We start from the raw sequence: 18,779 nt of genomic DNA on the forward strand, positions 1-18,779 counted from the left end.
AAAAAATGGGATATTGGCGGGTTTTGTTTCTTTGGCCCACCATATGCCATGAGTACTCTAAGTTGAAACTGTCAAGGAATGGGTAATCTCTAAACAGTTCGTATATTAGTAGACCTTGTGTCTTAACGAACTAGTTATGGTTTTATGTAAAACAACTCTGTTGTTTTTGTTCATGCTCAAAATGGCAGTCTACCTTTTACGTATGATGTGTTTATTGGATTTCAATTTTGAGAAGTGATTAATAAATTTCTTATTTTCTTTTCAAAAAGTTATATAAAGGATTTAATTACCGAATTTAACGTTAGAGACTTAATTGATAATTTTCAAAGGTTAAAAATCTAATTGACTTTCAAAATATAAATTAATTATTTAATCCACGATATTGAAATTTAGGGGGAGTTTCTCCATTTTTTTCTTTTTATTTACCTTTTCATATTTAAAAAAGTTTGAAGTGTTTGATTAGAGAATTATATTTGCGTTTTATACATGGAAAAATAGAATTTTTCCAACAACATGAAATCTCTATTTTTGTAATAGGAAATAACAAATCGTAATAGTAAACGGAAAAAAGCATCTAATTAAGATATAACTTAGAAATCTAATTAGAATTTAAGTCAAAGATTTAGTTGTACAAAAAGTTTGCGAATTTCCCACGCTTTAGCCCAATAACTGTATATATAAACCTCATTTTAGCCCATGTGACCAAAAGCTTATAGTACTATGTCTGAAAAAGTGATAAAATAATTAAGACAAAAACATCATTGTAATTTTTATCTCATAATTTTACCTATTTTGGGTCATTCTTTATTTCTATTTTTAGCATTATTTAGTTTTTTTAAGAAAACAAAAAAGCAAAATGGCCAATCCTCAATCTGGGTCTACTACGCAGCCGCAAGGAGAGCAACAAGCGTCTACCCTCCCGTCCATTCAAGTCCCACACCCGGAACACCAATCGCCACGCTCCACGTCATCAAACCCTTCTCCGATACCACTCCGATCTCCCGGCGGCTCAAGAAAGCATCCGTTATATAGAGGAATTCGTAGCCGGAGTGGGAAATGGGTATCGGAGATCAGAGAGCCGCGTAAAACTACAAGAATATGGCTTGGAACATATCCTACCCCGGATATGGCAGCCGCCGCATACGACGTCGGAGCACTAACCCTTAAAGGACCCAATACGCCTCTTAACTTCCATGATTACCGTTCATCGTACCCGATACCGAAATCGACTTTATCAACTGATATAAGGGCTGCGGCTGCTAGTGCAGCAGCTGCCAGACGGGTTAAGATCGAAAGCGAGTCAAATCAGGATCGGACTCGGTCTCATCAAGTAGAGAGCACGTCGTGGTCGGGTCAAGATTTCATCGACGAGGAAGCGATTTTAAATATGCCTAATTTGCTGGTGCACATGGCCGGAGGAATGCTTGTGAGTCCACCGAGAATTAATACTCCTAAATCGGATGATTCGCCGGAAAACTCCGATGTAGAAGGGCTTTGGTCGTATTAATCAGTAAGTTTAGCAACAGCAAAAAAAAAGAGTGGGTTTTTCCTATTGAAATGGTGTGTTTAATCATTGTATATTTGGTTAGATAGCGGTAAAACTTTGGTCCTTTTTATGCTTTATCTGGGAAAAAGAAGGACTTGCAGGGGATTTCTACATAAGTTTCCATGTTTTTCTTCCACATCTTTTACCTGTTGAATCTCATCATGAGTTTACTATATTCAGATTAATTAGAAAATTTAATTTTGATATGCCTAATTAATTAAGCATCTTGTATGCAATTTATCCCCCCACTTTGGAAATTCTCATAGTTCCTATTCATCTCATGATATTGAAGAGTAGTACCAGACAACTTTGGTATTTGTTGGTGTAGTAATTTCAGTATATTTTCTATGAATGAGGAATGTCACAAGATTTTTTTCTTTTGGTTGGTGTGTTTTATGCAGATATTCAGTATATAAACATGAAATCAGTCTGCATATATATATATATATACTTGACAGTATAATGATCCTCCAGAAACAATTATCGAATGTGTTCTTTTTTTTTTCATTAAAGTAAAAAGAGCAGGACACAACTTATAATGAAGTCTGGATTAATTTGAATGGTGATTTGCGGTGTAAAATTTAACTAGGGAAAGTTAAAAATCAGTTCGAATCGATGCTTAACAACTTCTCAAATCACTTAAATCTCTCTACCATCTTTATAAATAGAATAGAATGACGCAGAGAACGGAATAAATATTTCTTAAAAACAACTATTTCTACGTTTGGTTGGTGTAATAAGATAGAATGGAATATATTTTTTTTATTCAAATGATAACATTACCTTCTAATGTAATTTCTTATTTCTTTTAAACTTCCTTTAATTAAGGTAAAGGCTATGCTTACTTTGTTTTTAGCAAAGTAAGCTTTACTTTATGTGTTTTCACCATTGGATTAATTTTAAAGGCTATGCTTACTATAAATTTTTCAAATATTTAATATATATTGTTTAAAAAACATATATAAAAAACAAAAAACATGGGAAACATGAAATACGGAAAAAAATTAAAGATGAAAAAACAATAAAAACATGAAAAACGAAAAAATTGTAAAAACACAAAAAAAAAGGAAAAAGAGGTAGAAAACAGTAAAAACGCAAAACGCAAAAACAAAAAAAATGGTGAAAATGCGAAAACATATAGACGGGTTAACACAAAAAAACATGCAAAACATGAAAAAATAAAAAATGTGCAAACGATAAAACTCAAAAAAAAAGACATGGAAAACTGTGAAAAAGCAAAAATAGTAAAAAATGTAGAACAAAACCATGAACACAAGAAAATGCAAAAAAAAACGTGAAAAATATAGAAAACACAAAAACGTAAAAAAGTTAAAAAGTTAAAAACACGAAAATCTGAAAAATATGAAAAACGTAAAAACACAAAAAAGTGGAAAATACGAAAATCACGAGCAGTAAAAAATGTTAAAAACACGAAAATGTGAAAAAAGTGAAAACCACGAAAATGTGAAAGAAGTGAAAAACACGAAAATGTGAAAAAGGTGAAAAACACGAAAATGTGAAAAAAGTGAAAAACACGAAAACGTGAAAAAGGTTAAAAACCCGAAAATGTGAAAAAATGCGCTTATAACTTTTTTTTCTTATTTTCGTGTTTTTAGCATTTTTACATTTTTTCGTGTTTTTCGCGTTTTTTCACATTTTCGTATTTTTGCGTTTTGTCACGTTTTCATGTCATGCACGTTATTGTGTTTTTTGAATTTTTTCGCGTTTTCACGTTTTTGGTTTTCCCCTTTTTTTCTTTTCACGTTTTTGTGATTTTCGCATTTTGTTAGTTTTTCGTGTTATTCACGCTTTTTTCATGTTTTTCGTATTTTTTTCATATGTTTTTTTTTTGCATTTTCTCACATTTTCGTGTTGTGTTTGCATTTTTTGCATTTTCATATTTACTGTGTTTTTCACGTTTTGTCACGTTTTTGTGTTTTAGCATTTTGTATATTTTTTGTATTTCTCATATCTTTTCACTTTTTTTTATCGTATTTTTCACGTTTTTGTATTTTTCATATTATTCGTGTTTTGTGTTTTCTATGCGTTTTCATGTTTTTTTTTTGCATTTTCACGCTATTTACATTTTTTAACGTTTTTTCCATTTTTAACGCTTTTTTAAGATTTAAATTATGGATTTGCCAAAATTTATAGAATTTGAGAAGTTGACTATAGAGAAGATTATAGATTTAATGGAGGGTAATTTCATTAAAGTAAAAAGAGCAAGACACAAACTTATAATGAAGTCTGGATTAATTTGAATGGTGATTTGTTGGTAAGGGCATCTCCAAGGGTCTAAAATTTGAGGAGGGAAAGTTAAAAATTAGTTTTTTTTCAGTAGTTTCTCAAATCACTAAAAGTCTCTACATCATCTTTATTAATAGAATAGAGTAGAATGACACAAAAAATGGAATAAATATTCCTTAAGAATAACTATTTCTATGTTTGGTTGGTATAATAAGGTAGAATGGAACACATAATTTTTTTTTATTGAAATGACAACATTATCTTCGAATGTAATTACTTATTTCTTTTAAAATTTTAATTATTACTATAAATTTTTAAAATATTTAATATATATTATTTTAAAAAATATATAAAAAACAGAAAAATGGGAAACATGAAATACGGAAAAAAACACGAACAATAGAAAAAAACATTATAAACGAAAAAAACAATAAAAATATGAAAAACGAAAAAATTGTACGAACACGAAAAAAGGAAAAAGAGGTGGAAAACAATAAAAACACAAAACGCAAAAACAAAAGAAAAAACCAAAATAAAAGTGGAAAATGGTGAAAACGTGAAAAACATATAAACGAATTAACACAAAAAACATGAAAAACAAAAAATGTGCAAACGATAAAACGTAAAAAAAGACATGGAAAACTGTGAAAAAGCAAAAATAGAAAAAATGTAGAACAAAACCATGAACACGAGTAAATACAAAAAATGTGAATAATATAGAAAACACAAAAACGTAAAAAACTTAAAACACAAAAATCTGAAAAATATATAAAAAAAGGAAAACGTGAAAAAATATAGAAAGCAGGAAAACATTAAAAACACGAAAACGTGAAAAAATATGAAAACATAAAACGTTAAAAATAAAAAAACGTAGAAACGTAAAAACATAAAAGTGGAAAATACGAAAATCACGAAAAGTAAAAAAATGTTAAAAGCACGAAAACGTGAAAAATGTGAAAAACACGAAAATGTGATAAAAAGGTTAAAAACCTGAAAAATGTGAAAAAATGCGTTTATAACTTTTTTTCAAATTTTCGTTTTTGTTTTTGTTTTTGCATTTTTTCGCGTTTTCACGTTTTTGGTTTCTCCATTTTTTCTTTTCGTGTTTTTTCGCGTTTTTGTATTTTTCACATTTTGTTAGTTTTTCGTGTTAATCACGGTTTTTCATGTTTTTCGTATTTTTTTTTATTTTATCACATTTTCGTGTTTTGTTTGCATTTTTTGCATTTTCATGTTTATCGTGTTTTTCACGTTTTTGTGTTTTAGCATTTTGTGTGTTTTTTGTACTTTTCATATTTTTTCACGTTCTTTTTTGTTTTTTTCATATTGTTCTCGTTTTTGTATTTTTCGTGTTATTCTTCTTTTGTGTTTTTTATGTGTTTTCGCGTTTTTTTCTTTCATATTTCGCACTTTTTAACGTTTTCGCGCTATTTACATTTTTTAATGTTTTCTCCATTTTTAACGTTTTTTTAAGATTTAAATTACGGATTTGGCAAAATTTATAGAATTTGAGAAGTTGACTATAGAGAAGATTATAGATTTAATGGAGTGTAATTTTATAAAGTACAAAAATATAGTATCAGGAATAACTATTCCTAAGTTAAAATGGAGAATGATCATTCAAAAACAAGGAATAGAGATTACATGGAATTTTTTTTTGTAGGAAAAGGAAAAAAAACAAACAAAAAACCAAGAAAAAACCTAACCCGGGATTAGCCTAGGGAAGCTAACCCCACCACATCCTCCAAAAGGAGTGAAGACAGGAAATCAGGAGGAGAAGAGAAGGTTGTAACTCCCAACATCCTCTCATGGCCTTCTGCCGCCAGACGATCTGCCACCCTATTTTGTTCTCTGAAAATATGACTGAAATTGATGGACTCAAAGGAAGAACACATCCTTCTAATACCTTTGATTAAATTTTGGCTATTTAAACAAATAGCATTATCGTCAGAGATCATTTTGATAGCTTCCAGGTTGTCAGATTCCACAAGCACTTTCTTCAAACCCAGACTCCTAGCCAGTCTAAGACCAGAGAAGATTCCCCAAAGCTCTGCAGAAAAGGAGGAGCCCATACCCAGATTCTGCGTGAATCCAGAAATCCACGCACCACCATCGTCTCTCAGAACTCCACCAGCAGCAATTTTACTGTCTTTATGACAAGAGCCATGAGTATTTAATTTTATCATCCATTCACTAGGCCTACACCAGCCCAAGAGATGGACAACCTTCTTCTGGATCGGTTTACCAAGAGGGTCCTCTTTATAGCTATCAACAATAGTAAAAAAAAATTTAGAGAAGAACTCCACCGAATTAGGAATAACAACAATCTCTCCCCCAAAAATCTCAGCATTCCTCCAATTCCACAGTTGGTGACAGACAATTGCAAAGATAATGTCACCATACTCAAGATTGGCCAACAACTTCCCACAAACACCTTCAGTAAACCAGTCAAGATCAGAGTGGGAAAGGAAAGCAAGCAACAACTGTTTAGGGAGAATTTTCCTCTACACCTCCTTGCTCCTGGGGCAATATCTAAGAGCATGGCAAATAGTTTCTTCCTGCCCTCTGCATCTACTACACGCACCAGACTCCACCAGATGACGTCTTTTTTATGTCAGTAATAGTGAGAAGCCTATCCTTTACCCCAAGCCACAAGAAGCTCCTAATGCGGTAAGGAACTTTCAAACCCCAAATAATTTTCCACACTTCAGAGTGAGGAACCTCCAAATTTTGATTGAAAGCCTCGAAGGCAGACTTACAAGTATAAGTCCCATTCTTTGTTAACGCCCAACAGTGGCTATCCCTATCTTCCTCTTTGCTACTAATCTTAACTCCTCTAATTCTCAAGAGAGTTTCCAGACTAAAATAGAATTCAAATCTTGACTAAATCCAATCACCTTCAGAATCCACCAAATCAACAATCTTCCAATTTTGGATACCCACGGGAGGAGGGGAGATACATGTTGGTCCCGTGTGATTAGTTCCAAGGGGGGGGGGGTTAGAAACTAATATAACTTTTTTTTGTTTAATTGATATGCTGACTTAATTATTTTGCAAGTTTGTCAACTCAGCTTTTGGTCAGCTTGGCCAGATATGCTATAAGACAGCTTTGGCCGGATATTGACTAAGGCTATTTTATTTGTAAGTTAGATATTGACACTCTTGGAGGTCAGCTTCTAACTTAGCACTTGAAATTACTCAGAGTCAACTTTAAACAATTTTATATGCTGAGTAAACTTCACACACAACACATGCACATATATATATATATTGAGAGAGAGTTTAGAGATTACTTAGTATCACTTATCATGGTTCGGCCTCTCCGCCTACGTCCAGTCCCCAGAGTCTTCCGGGCTTTTAGAATCCAATACTGAGCTCTTTAAAGGTAGAGCACAAACCAATTACAAGGCAGTTGAATATGCAAGAGTACCTTCCTCTATTCGTCTACTCAACTCCTACTAAGTGCTACAGCCCAGCACCTAGATTTCTCTACCACTGAATGTTTACAGCCAAACACTCAGCACAACACTCTTAAGTTTACAATTGATAAACACTTGTTCCTTTTCAAATAAAGAACACTTTAGAAGATTACAAGTAATCACTCTAGAATTTACACAAGGAATAGAAGATGGGTGTAAGATCTCTTTTTGTATCTAAGTGCTTTTGTATCTTTTCTCTCTTGTATTTTTCTTTTTGTAGTTCGGCCATGATCCAAGAAGTTTGATTGTCCTTATATAGGAAAATTTGTGATGGATCATTTTGAAATGATTTAGCCGTTGATGTTAAAATGGCTCTTTTAGGGGACAGATTCTGGTCAGCTTCAGACTGTTCCGGCCATTCCCTTTCTCTGCATTCCTTCAGACATCAGGCTTGTCTTCTTGCGTCTGGCTTGTCTTTTTGTGCCAGTCGTCCTTTACCAATAATCCATTGACCCATACATCTCGGAATGTCTTCTGCGTATTTCCAAGGATTCAATTATTGGTTCAGAAGGGCGGTAATCATTTTCTTTTAGCAAACGACTTTTTCATGCTGTCCTGAAGAATCACTCAGCTTCTACTGCGTAAATCATTGTCTTTGGCAATTCTTAGGCTAAGTATGTTTTTAGTCAGCTCAGCTTCGTAAGACACTTGTTGTTGTTGTTTCTTATGCTGAGTTGCATTTCGCTTCTCTTTGTTGGACTTTTATGTCTTAGTCTCTTGATGCTAAGATTGATTCCACTCAGCTTGATACTTTAGGCTTCTATGCTGACCTTCATTCCACTTAGCTTGTTTTGTTCATTTCATGCTGACTTCTTCCTGTCTTTCTTTTTATATTTATCTTTATTTATATTCATACTCAACATTGAACAAACGGATTAGTACAATTAAAATAAAGCACTTAAATTTAATTGTCTCTGAATCATGGATGATTTTGTCAAATCAAAATCTTGTGGAAAGGTGTTTCAACAAACTCCCCCATTTTGATGTTAGCAAAATGCATAATTATGGAACTCAGTTTTGAAATTCCCCATGATTGATTTATTTTTCATGTTTCTGAAATTTCTCCCCCGTAAGGGTTGCATCTGTTAATTTACCTCTTAAACCTTCCAAGATTTTATTTTGAGACAAACTAAGGATGTGTGTGCTGACTAGATTCAGTTCTAGTTTATTTTGAGTCTAGGTCAGCTTTCAGAAATGCTTGAATACTCAGTTTGATTTACTCGTTATTATGTATACTGAGTATTTGTTTGTTCAAATTGCTTATGTTAATGTGCATTAATAAGCATGGCATTTGAACAGAATAAAAAACACAGTTCATTTGAAACTTAGAATAAAACATACAAATGCAAAATGCTTGTGCCCACACAAAAAAAAATTCAGTAGTCTTTCTTCTTAGTCTCTCTTCTTAAGCCTTACTCTTTCCTTTCTCACTCTACAGCCTTACCATTTCCTTTCTTTTTGCTTCCTGATGCACCTATCTTTTGTTGAGTTCCAGCTTGAGTTCTCTCCCCCGTTTTGCCAGCATCGGGTTTATAGACAAAGGTGTCATTCCGTGCAGCAGAGGATAGAACATTGGAATAGCGTTGTAATCTCTTTGTGCTTTCACTCAAGCCATCTATCATAGGAACACAATCATCTCGAACATTTCGAGGAACTGGGATGGACCCAGTGATCAGGTTGATAATACACTCATGGGACTTACTAAGCCAAGTAAGGGAGCTGGTAATCTGAGCAAAGGATTGATGATGCATCTTCAATAGGGCAGAGTCATAGAAGATGCGTTGAGCATTGTCATAGTGAATGGCGTGTACAAGTGAGATCAGCAGTTATCTTGGCAAAGCATCCCTGCAACTCAGCAGATGTGGCATACTCAGGAGCAACCGTTGTCCCAAGGTTGGGCAGTTCTGTTCTCAGTTTGGCAAAGTGGTGATCCAACTCAGCCGAAGTTGTATATCCTAGAGTAGGTGCAGAGAGATTGTTGATTTTACCTTCAAGGGAGTTCATGTGGTTTATCATCAGAAGGAATAGCTCAGTCAGTTTGGCAATGTGATCTTGCTTAGGTTGCTGTGATTGGACGGTGGTCACAACACTGATAAGATCCTTGAGTCCCTTAATTTCAGTAAGAAGTTGAGTGAGGGCAGAGATATTTGTTGACTCAGGATGAGCAGACCTAGCAGCATCAGAAGTGGTGAACTCCTGGAGAAGAGATTGAGCCGTTTCAATGATTCGACGGCCAGATTGAGTTGCACTAAGATATGCATGTTGCTCAGTGGAAGTTGGCTCAGACGCAGGAATGGAGGTGGAGCTGGATGGTGGTGGAGTTGGGTGCTTACTAGCTTGAGTAATTGGGTCTTGATGAGGTGCAATACTAGGATGTTGAGGTTGAACAGGTGGATCCATAGCTTTCTCCCCGTGTTGAGTGGCTGGATCTTCGAGCACTTGCTCGGTAGGATTTGGATTCTCTGGAGTCTTGGCATGTTCCTCAGTGCGAGTAACAGAGGCTTGATTTTGCTCCGATTCCTTAGGAGGAGACTCAACATGGTGGGAAAAATACTCGAACTGGATAGTGGATGGATCCGTAATTTGCTTCAAAGATGGAGACTCAGCCAAGAGATCAATAAGAGGAGTCTGGACAGCTTTCTTTTTCAGTCTTTTGAGGGACTTAGTTTTTGGATGTGAAGGGTCAGTTTGAACATTTACATCCTCAACCTCGGCTTCAACATTTAGATCCTTTCTTTGATGATCTTCTTCTTCTTGTTCAACATGTGCCTCCTGATGTTGCTCAACATTATCCGGCTCAGCATGATCTTTTTCTTCAGCATTAGGCTGAGGATCAACCTGTCTTTGTTCTTCCCCTTCATCAGCTTGCTCAACTGGAGTTTTCTCAAGATCAATCCCAATGTTCTGAGTGCAGTGAGATTTGGGGGTCACAACCCAATCAATAGGATCAGCTTCAACAACTTTCAACTCAGAATTTCTACTTTTCTTCTTTAGAGGTTGTTCTGGGGATTCTTCATTTTCTTCTTCGGGCTCAGCTTGCCCTTTCCTTTTCTCTGCTGACTTAGGTGTAACCTGAGGTAGGTCAGCATCAACATTCTTTCCTCTAGTCATAGCCCTCTTCTTCCTGGGCACAGTTTCAATATCCTTTGCACAAGTGGCAAGTGTTTTTCTCTTCTTCATTGCCTTAGGGGACTCGGCAGTAACTTCCTCTGGTTCAACTTCTGGCTCAACATCTTCTGCTGCTGGCCCAGTTTCGATTTCTTGTTCAGCATCGTTTTCTTCCTCATCTTCCTCAACATCTTCACCTCCCTTTAGAGGTTGGTTGAACAATAACCCAAATAGCAGAGCCGCGGTTATTTCAGTCCCCAAGCTTTTAGTCTCAGTGATGGTCTCAATCTTGCGATCTTCAAGGATCTTGGTAATTAAAGAACCTAGTCGAAGTTTCTTACCTCCATGTTGAAGTGCTCCTACCAAAAACACAGGCATATTGAGTGGGCAATAGGTTAGCATGTGCCATATAAAGCACTGCTCAAAGTTGGAGGCAGACGAGACTGAGTTGAGTTTAGGGAAGATGAAGTTGGTGAATATGTAGTGCGCCATCTTCTGGTTTTGCCCCATACTGGTGCTGGGGATTTCTCCTTTGTAATTTTTGGGTTTGCAAAATCCCTTCTTCTGGTCAAGCTTTTCCGTTGATAACTTTTCTTTTGTTGTTCTAAACTCGATTCCTTTGTTTGGCAAGTTGAGTAAGGTTGCCAAGTAGGACGGAGTGATTACAATCTTGTGACCTTTAACATGCGTCTCCAAATAGTCAGCATCGTCCTTATCAACATGGAGACCGGAGTAGAATTCCCTAACCAAACGAGGATAGGTGGTTTCGGGGAGAGAGAAGAGGCTTGTCCATTCGTTCTTCTCAATCCATTCACAGAATGGCTTTTCGACGGTAACGAAGCTGGGAGAGAACCAGCGGCACTTTAGGACTTCTAGGTTGTGGTCTTTCGTGTGAACCTTTACCATGGTTCTAGCCTTGGGTTTCTTCTGTTTTAAGGAACTTGTCGGGTCCGTTTGTCGGCGTTTGCTCGGAGTTAGATTAGACTGAGGAGTAGATTTGGGGCTTTCATCGGTGATCAATTTTCCAGAATTTTCACCGGAGATTTTCTGAGTGCTGGTCATTTTCAGAGATTTTTGTGTAAGATTTGAGAGAGAGAGATTCTGAATACCAAAGGAATTACGTGTGAAGAGATTTGAGGAGTAATTCATCCATTATTTATATATACCTAAAACGGTCCTATTAATTGAACTAGCCGTTTTTCCTTAGGGCGTTCAACCGGCAGAGATTCTGTCATTTAATGACATTTTCGGCGCATAGGTTGTCTTCATAATTGTTTGCCTTTTCCAGGTGCTATTTATTACACGTGTTGGCATTTAATGGTTCAAGTGAGTTTTAGCGCAGTTTTCCTAGAAAATGAACCGTTTGTGATACTGAGAACCTAGTTCTTATCGAGGTGAATTCCTAACTTAGTATATGATAGTTGCTCAGTATATGTACCTACTCAGGATAATCACACAACATGTATGTCAACTCAGTATGGGGTGATTTTTCTACATTTTGAGCTCAGTAGTAGTTTATTTTACTCAACATGGCATTTGCACAACGTTCTCATTTTTACTCAACATGGCAATCACTCAACATTCACTAGAGAATTATTGAAGGGGATTAGACATACCGATAGCTTCCCTTAGTATGTTGAATTGTTCACGTGCCAAGGGCTTGGTGAAGATATCTGTAAGCTGTTCATTTGTTGGCACGTAGGTCAGCTTGATCTCATCTTTTAGTATGTGATCTCTAATGAAGTGGTGCCTTATACTGACATGCTTCATCCTGCTGTGTTGAATTGGATTCTTAGATAGATCAATGGCACTCTTGTTGTCACATTTGATCTCTATTGTTTCAGTCTTCACTCCATAATCCTCAAGTTGTTTCTTTATCCATAGAACTTGAGCAACACAGCTTCCAGCAGCCACGTACTCAGCTTCAGTTGTAGATAGGGCTACGGATGATTGCTTTTTGCTGAACCAAGATACTAGACAACTTCCAAGGAAATGACATCCTCCCGAAGTGCTCTTACGTTCTAGCTTATCTCGTCCGTAGTCAGCATCAGTATATCCAATGAGGGTGAAGTCATTTGAGGTTGGATACCATAGACCTGCATCAATTGAGCTCTGCAAATATCTAAAAATTCTTTTTACAGCCGTTAGATGAGATTCTCTGGGGTCTGCTTGATATCTCGCACAATAACATACTGAGTACTGTATATCAGGTCGACTAGCTGTGAGATAAAGTAACGAACCTATCATGCCTCAATAGAGTTTAGTATCTACTGACTTACTTTTCTCATCTTTGCATAGGACAATATGAGTACTAATAGGGGTTGATATGGGTTTGCAGTCCATCATATTGAATTTCTTTAACATTTCCTTGGTGTACTTGGACTGACTTATGAAGATGTCATTCTTACCTTGCTTGATTTAGAGTCCAAGGAAGAAGTTGAGTTCCCCTATCATGGACATCTCGAACTCAGTTTGCATCTGTTTGCTAAATTCTTTGCACAAAGATTCGTCAATAGCACCAAATATTATATCATCTACATATATTTGTGCAAGTAGGGTATGTTTCCCCTTTTTCTTAATGAACAAGGTTGTGTCAGCTTTTCCCCTGACATAGTTCCTGGTTAGCAGGAAGTTGGGCAACCTTTCATACCAAGCTCTTGGAGCTTGTTTTAGGCCGTACAGGGCCTTTTTAAGTTTATAAACGTGGTTTGGAAATTTTGGATCTTCAAACCCAGGAGGTTGATTAACATATACCTCTTCGTTTATGAAACCATTAAGAAATGCACTTTTGACATCCATTTGGTATAACTTAAAGTTTATGAAACTGGCATAGGCACACAATATACGTATTGCTTCTAACCTAGCAACAGGTGCAAATGTTTCCCCATAGTCAATACCATCTTGTTGGCAGTAGCCTTGGGCTACAAGTCTAGCTTTGTTTCTTATTACATTTCCATGTTCATTTAGTTTGTTTCTAAACACCCACTTAGTTCCTATAGGCTTTTGATCCCTAGGTTTAGGCACTAAATCCCATACCTCATTTCTGGTGAATTGGTCAAGTTCTTCTTGCATGGCATTGATCCAATATTCATCGTGCTCAGCATCAGCAAAGTTCTTTGGTTCATGTATTGAGACGAATGCAACATTGCTGAGATATTTCCTGAGCTGATCTCTGGTCATCAGCTTGTTGTCAGCAGCATCAAGAATGGACTTTTCTGAATGTCCTCTTGGGATTTTTATTTCTTTGGGCAATGTTGAGTCGTTTGAAGGAGGTGTTTCTACAATCTCTACAGGAATGTACTGGTCAGCAAATGTAATTTCAACTTCTTGCTTACCTTTGGTCAGCCCTTGTACTGATGATTCAGAGGCTCTATTTTGATCAGCGGAAGCTGAGCTTGGTTCATCTTCAGTGAGCTGAGTTGTCTTTCCTGCAGGGTCAGCTTCATCGAACTCAACATGAACAGACTCTTCTACAATCTGAGTTCGTTTATTATAGACTCTATATGCTTTACTGTTTGTTGAGTACCCTAAGAAGATCGCTTCGTCAGCTTTAACATCAAATTTTGCAAGATTGTCCTTTGTATTGAGTATGAAACATTTACACCCAAAGGCACGAAAGTAACCAATGTTGGGCTTTCATCCTTTCCAAAGTTCATATGGGGTTTTCTTAAGTATAGGTCTTACTAGAGCCCTATTCAGTATATAGCATGCTGTGTGGACAACTTCACCCCAGAAGTACTTTGGAAGCCTATTTTCACTCAGCATGGTTCTAGCGATTTCGACAATTGTTTTGTTCTTCCTTTCAACAACCCCATTCTGTTGAGGTGTTCTAGGAGCAGAGAAATTGTGGTCAATACCACTGGCTTCACAGAATTCATCAAACTGTTGGTTTTTGAATTCTCCACCGTTGTCGCTTCTGATATGAGCTACTTTTAGGTCTTTATCAATTTCAAGCTTTCTAATAAGTGTAGTGAACATCTCAAAAGTTTCATCCTTGCTACTCAGCAGGATGATCCAAGTGTACCGAGAGAAATCATCTACAATGACCAAGGAAAATTTCTTACCTCCCAAGCTGAGTGGTTGGATAGGTCCGAAAAGATCCAAGTGTAGTAATTTCAATGGTCTCTTGGTTGAGACAATATTTTTACTTTGAAATGACTTTTTGGTTTGTTTCCCTTGCTGACAAGCTTTACACAATTGATCTTTCTCAAATTTCAATCTGGGTAATCCCTCAACTAATTGCTTTCTAGCTAACTTGGCAAGAAGATCCATGCTGACATGCTCAAGTCTACTATGCCATAGCCAGGAGTTATCCTCTTTAGACACTAAGCATATGTTTTTGGAAAACTGTTTTTCTAAATTTAGCATGTATACATTATCTACGCGAGGGGCAGTTAAAATCAATTCATTTGTGTTCCCCTCGAGTATTTGACACTTAGTATCATCGAATACAACCTTTCTGCCGCTCTTACAAAGCTGAGCTACACTCAGTAGGTTGTATTTGAGACCTTTGACTAAGGAGACAGACTCAATAGTTGGGTTACCTCCGATAGTACCTGAGCCGACTATCTTACCCTTCTTATTGTCTCTGAAGCTTACACTTCCACCTCGTGTAAGCTCTAGTGTGATTGTTAAGCCCAAAATATACCTAAAATATCATTAATATTTATATCATTTTTATTACATATTCGTGTTATTTATATCTGTTTAGATTACTTTTACTTTCGAATATCTTTCTTTCTTGCGAGGTACCTAAATATTTGGTAAAATCCAAATAGGAACGAAAAGGGATCTAAAACAGAAGAAAAACCCTTCAAAAGGAGTCAAAGACGACGTAAATCGAAAGCGCCAAGTCGAGGACACGAACGAAAGCAAGAAGTAAGAAAACTTGCCGGGCCGCGACAGTGAATCTCGAACCCGCGGCCGCGACACGCGTGGTATAGCTATTTCTACCCTTCGTCCGAAGCTCAACTCAATGCTACGTCATTCACGGCCGAGGATCTCTATCCTCGGTAAGTGCAGAAAATTTACAAAGAGCATTTAACACATGCTGAAATCCAAGAAACACGTTCGTTCAAGTGGATAAAGACGTCCTTTCACAATGGACACGACTCTTAACCAACGGATACATCACTTCAGTCACAACCCTTCAACATCTATAAATAAAGAGTTGATATGGAGAGAAAGGTTGTTGTTTTTATGTTATGTAACATGTTATGTTATGTAATGTAATGTAATATTGAGAGAGTTAGATTAGTGCAGAGTTTATGTAGAAACTCTGACTCAGAAAAGAGTCAGAGTTTAGATTTTATTTCTGTTCAAAACAATATGCTGTACACACATTGTTTAATCAATAATAACAAGTTTAGAAGCGTTTAGACATTGTTCCAGTTTAGTTTACATTTTGGTGGGAGATGAGATTATTCTTCATTCCAAAGATTCGACGAGAAGAATTAGTAAAAGGATCCGCCCCCGAGCCTGACAACCTCCTAAGGAAACCCAAGGAATGGACTGATCAATCCGTTCACTTGCACGCCCTCGAAGGGTCCATGCGATTTCACTCTGTAAACTTGTATCAATTTATATTTCATCTAATAAAGTCCGTTCTATTCGACAAATCGTTATGCAGCACTTATGGTAACCAATCCAATATAAGTGAGGCTGGTGTTTTCATTAATACACAGTTGAATTCAAAATCATTACAAGGAAACTTTGTTGAACACTTACGCAAATTATCATCTCGAAAGAGTTTTAATTTGAGTAAGGGCAACTATCCCGAAAGGGTTTTGTCGCGTTCAAAGCTAATTAATTAGAGGTTCCGTCATTTATTTCATCATTATAATTAATACAAAGTTTAAAGTTGTTTTCTTTGCTTAATGCAAACGAATACATTTATTTGTTTTTCTAAAAAGTTCTAAACGTTCCTGTCTTGCAAATTAACTTTTAAATCATAAATAATTTCTAACATCTAAAATACTCTAATCTAATTCTATTTCTAGCGATTTCAAAACCAAATCCAATTTCAAATAACGTTTATCTATTTAATAAACCTTAAGTCGTATTTAAACTAAATTAATATAAGTTTTCGTTAAAAAGCGTTCTCTGTGGGATCGATATTTTTATTACTACAAGCGAAACCGTGCACTTGCGGAAATCGCTCAACAAGTTTTTGGCGCCGTTGCCAGGGAACGCCAAATTTTTAACAAAAATTTATATTATTCGTGTTTTATTTCGAACTTTGGTTTACATATCTATTTATTTATTTTTATAGTTTTTATTTAGTTTTTGAGGATGGTCACTAGGACTAAATCCTCGTTGTTATTTAACGTTTGCAATTCAATGTTTGCAGATAAGAAAATCCAAGTTTTTTCAAAGATAAACTGGAGATTTGATCATCAGTATAAATACACAGAAGGAGTCTACAGAAAAGAAATTCAGTATACAGATACATCAGAGAGGAAAGCAAATTTTTGAAACAGGATGTCAGACGTGACATATGACTTTTCCAGAAAATTTACCTTTTCCCAAACACCTTTATCTCTTTTCTATACACTTAACCCTTCACCAAAATATCATATCTCTTTGTTAAGAAATTTATTCAATTCCTACACATAACCCAAATAATTTCCTTTTTATCATTTCCTTCAACACCTACATTTATCTCTCTAAGAAACAGCCGATCAACTCTTCTCAGACAGATATATCAGAAGTAGGAAGAAATTACCTTATCCTCCAGGAAGGAATTGTATACTTTTAAAATAGTTTTGAAAGTTTCGGTTCATGTGCGTAGTTTTTGTTTAAGGCCAGAACCAGAAGTTCGGACATTCAACCGAAATCACTAGATCCTTAAAATGAGAAAACGCTAAAAAGAAAGCGCTTAAAAAAATGCTAAAAAAAAGATAAAAAAATATAAAAACTCTATTTCCAGGTAAGTTTTCAAACCTTTTGTTGTTTATCTTTAGTCTTATTTGTTGTTTTATTTTCATCTTTACTTGTTTTAAATTTAATTTACATTTATTTATAATTTATAATTTTTAGTTTTTAAATATGCGTATGTCAAGTTTTAAATCAATAAAATTTATTTAAGTCATGTTCTAAGTTTGTCCAAGCAAAAGGAAGAAAAAAATATATTTCTGAACTTACTGAGAATGTGAATTCTCAGTTAAGAATTTTATTTTCAAAGCCTTAAATGTTTCTGAACTTATAGAGAATCTGAATTCTCAGTTGAGAATTCAGAATTTCAAAAATTTCAAGGGAAATGAAGAGAAAATAAAAATTTCTGAACTGACCGAGGATTGAAATCCTAGGCCGAGGATCAGAATTCTCTGTAACATCAGCGAAAAAAAAAAAAATTAGCGTGCCGCGACCGCGGCTCAGTATCCTCGGTCGCCACACGGTGAATTCCTGCAGAATCAGACCTATATTCTTCTTTTCCTACAGACACAACTTTTCAGAAACGAAAAATTGAGTCTCTTCATCTTTAGGATGTTTGATTAACACCTTTTCACATCAAAACAACACCTACTTTCATCCTATGATTTTATAAATAAGTTATAGAGGATCAAAGTTCTGTTACATTCTTTTCATCTCTATCATAAGTCTCTGATTTTCTTATATCTTTATTAACCAGAAACAAAGTTCAGAGAACTTTGCTTCCTTACCTATTTTCAAACACCATGACTTCTGTTGCAGACAATAAACGTCCTGACTTATCAGCACGCTATGGTTGTTTCTTTCCGGCGTATAATCATGATGAGGGACGTCGTTATTATCAATTTCGATATACAATGCCCGTCGGGATGTTATATATGGACGAGTTCTTGAATGATGAACTCGGAATAAGCGACGATATGAATCGCTATTTAGAGAAATTGGGGTGGACTAAGTTTGCTCATATGAAATTTCCAATAATTAGAGATTGGATTCTGGAATTTCTCTGTTCTGTACGTTTTGTTAACAAACATCGGATGCATCTTAGTTTTCGCCACGACGGCAAAACTTACACATTTGGTTACCCAGAGTTACATGCCTGGTTTGGTTTTCCCCTACGGAATACATCCACACATCGTCCTGGCAAAAATATGACGTCTAGAGAAATCTGGCGAATGCTAACTGGTTTTTGGCGTTTCAATCCCAGCCTCGCCTACAATAAGAGTATCAAATCCAATTCTATGGTTTATTTACATAAATTCTTGTGTCACAGTTTGTTTGGACGCACTTCTAGTAGTATGCTCCAAGACACTGACCTGTATGTCTTAGGCGACATCTTCCGAGGCAATACCGTGAATTCATCGAAGATTTTGATGGACGGTCTGGTTGCCGCTTCTAGGTTGAAAGGGAGAGAGTCAACGGGATATGGGAATATAATCTGTGGCATTATACTCGGAGCGAAAGGATTA

At 35.9% G+C, this 18,779-nt stretch overlaps 1 protein-coding gene across 1 annotated transcript; it reads left to right on the forward strand.

Moving 5' to 3' along the window:
• Positions 1–856: 856 nt before the first annotated feature.
• On the forward strand, positions 857–1,774 carry LOC136224699 (ethylene-responsive transcription factor ERF027-like). Its single transcript, XM_066013139.1, has one exon. The coding sequence runs from the start codon at positions 857–859 to the stop codon at positions 1,505–1,507; it is 651 nt and encodes a 216-aa protein (XP_065869211.1). The 3' UTR covers positions 1,508–1,774.
• Positions 1,775–18,779: the final 17,005 nt, after the last annotated feature.

This window comes from Euphorbia lathyris, chromosome 1 (assembly GCF_963576675.1).
Source record: "Euphorbia lathyris chromosome 1, ddEupLath1.1, whole genome shotgun sequence".
NCBI lineage: Eukaryota > Viridiplantae > Streptophyta > Magnoliopsida > Malpighiales > Euphorbiaceae > Euphorbia > Euphorbia lathyris.

Bases quoted from the DNA above. Each gene is read 5' to 3' on its own strand.
- LOC136224699 (XM_066013139.1), top strand. From the start codon at position 857: ATGGCCAATCCTCAATCTGGGTCTACTACGCAGCCGCAAGGAGAGCAA.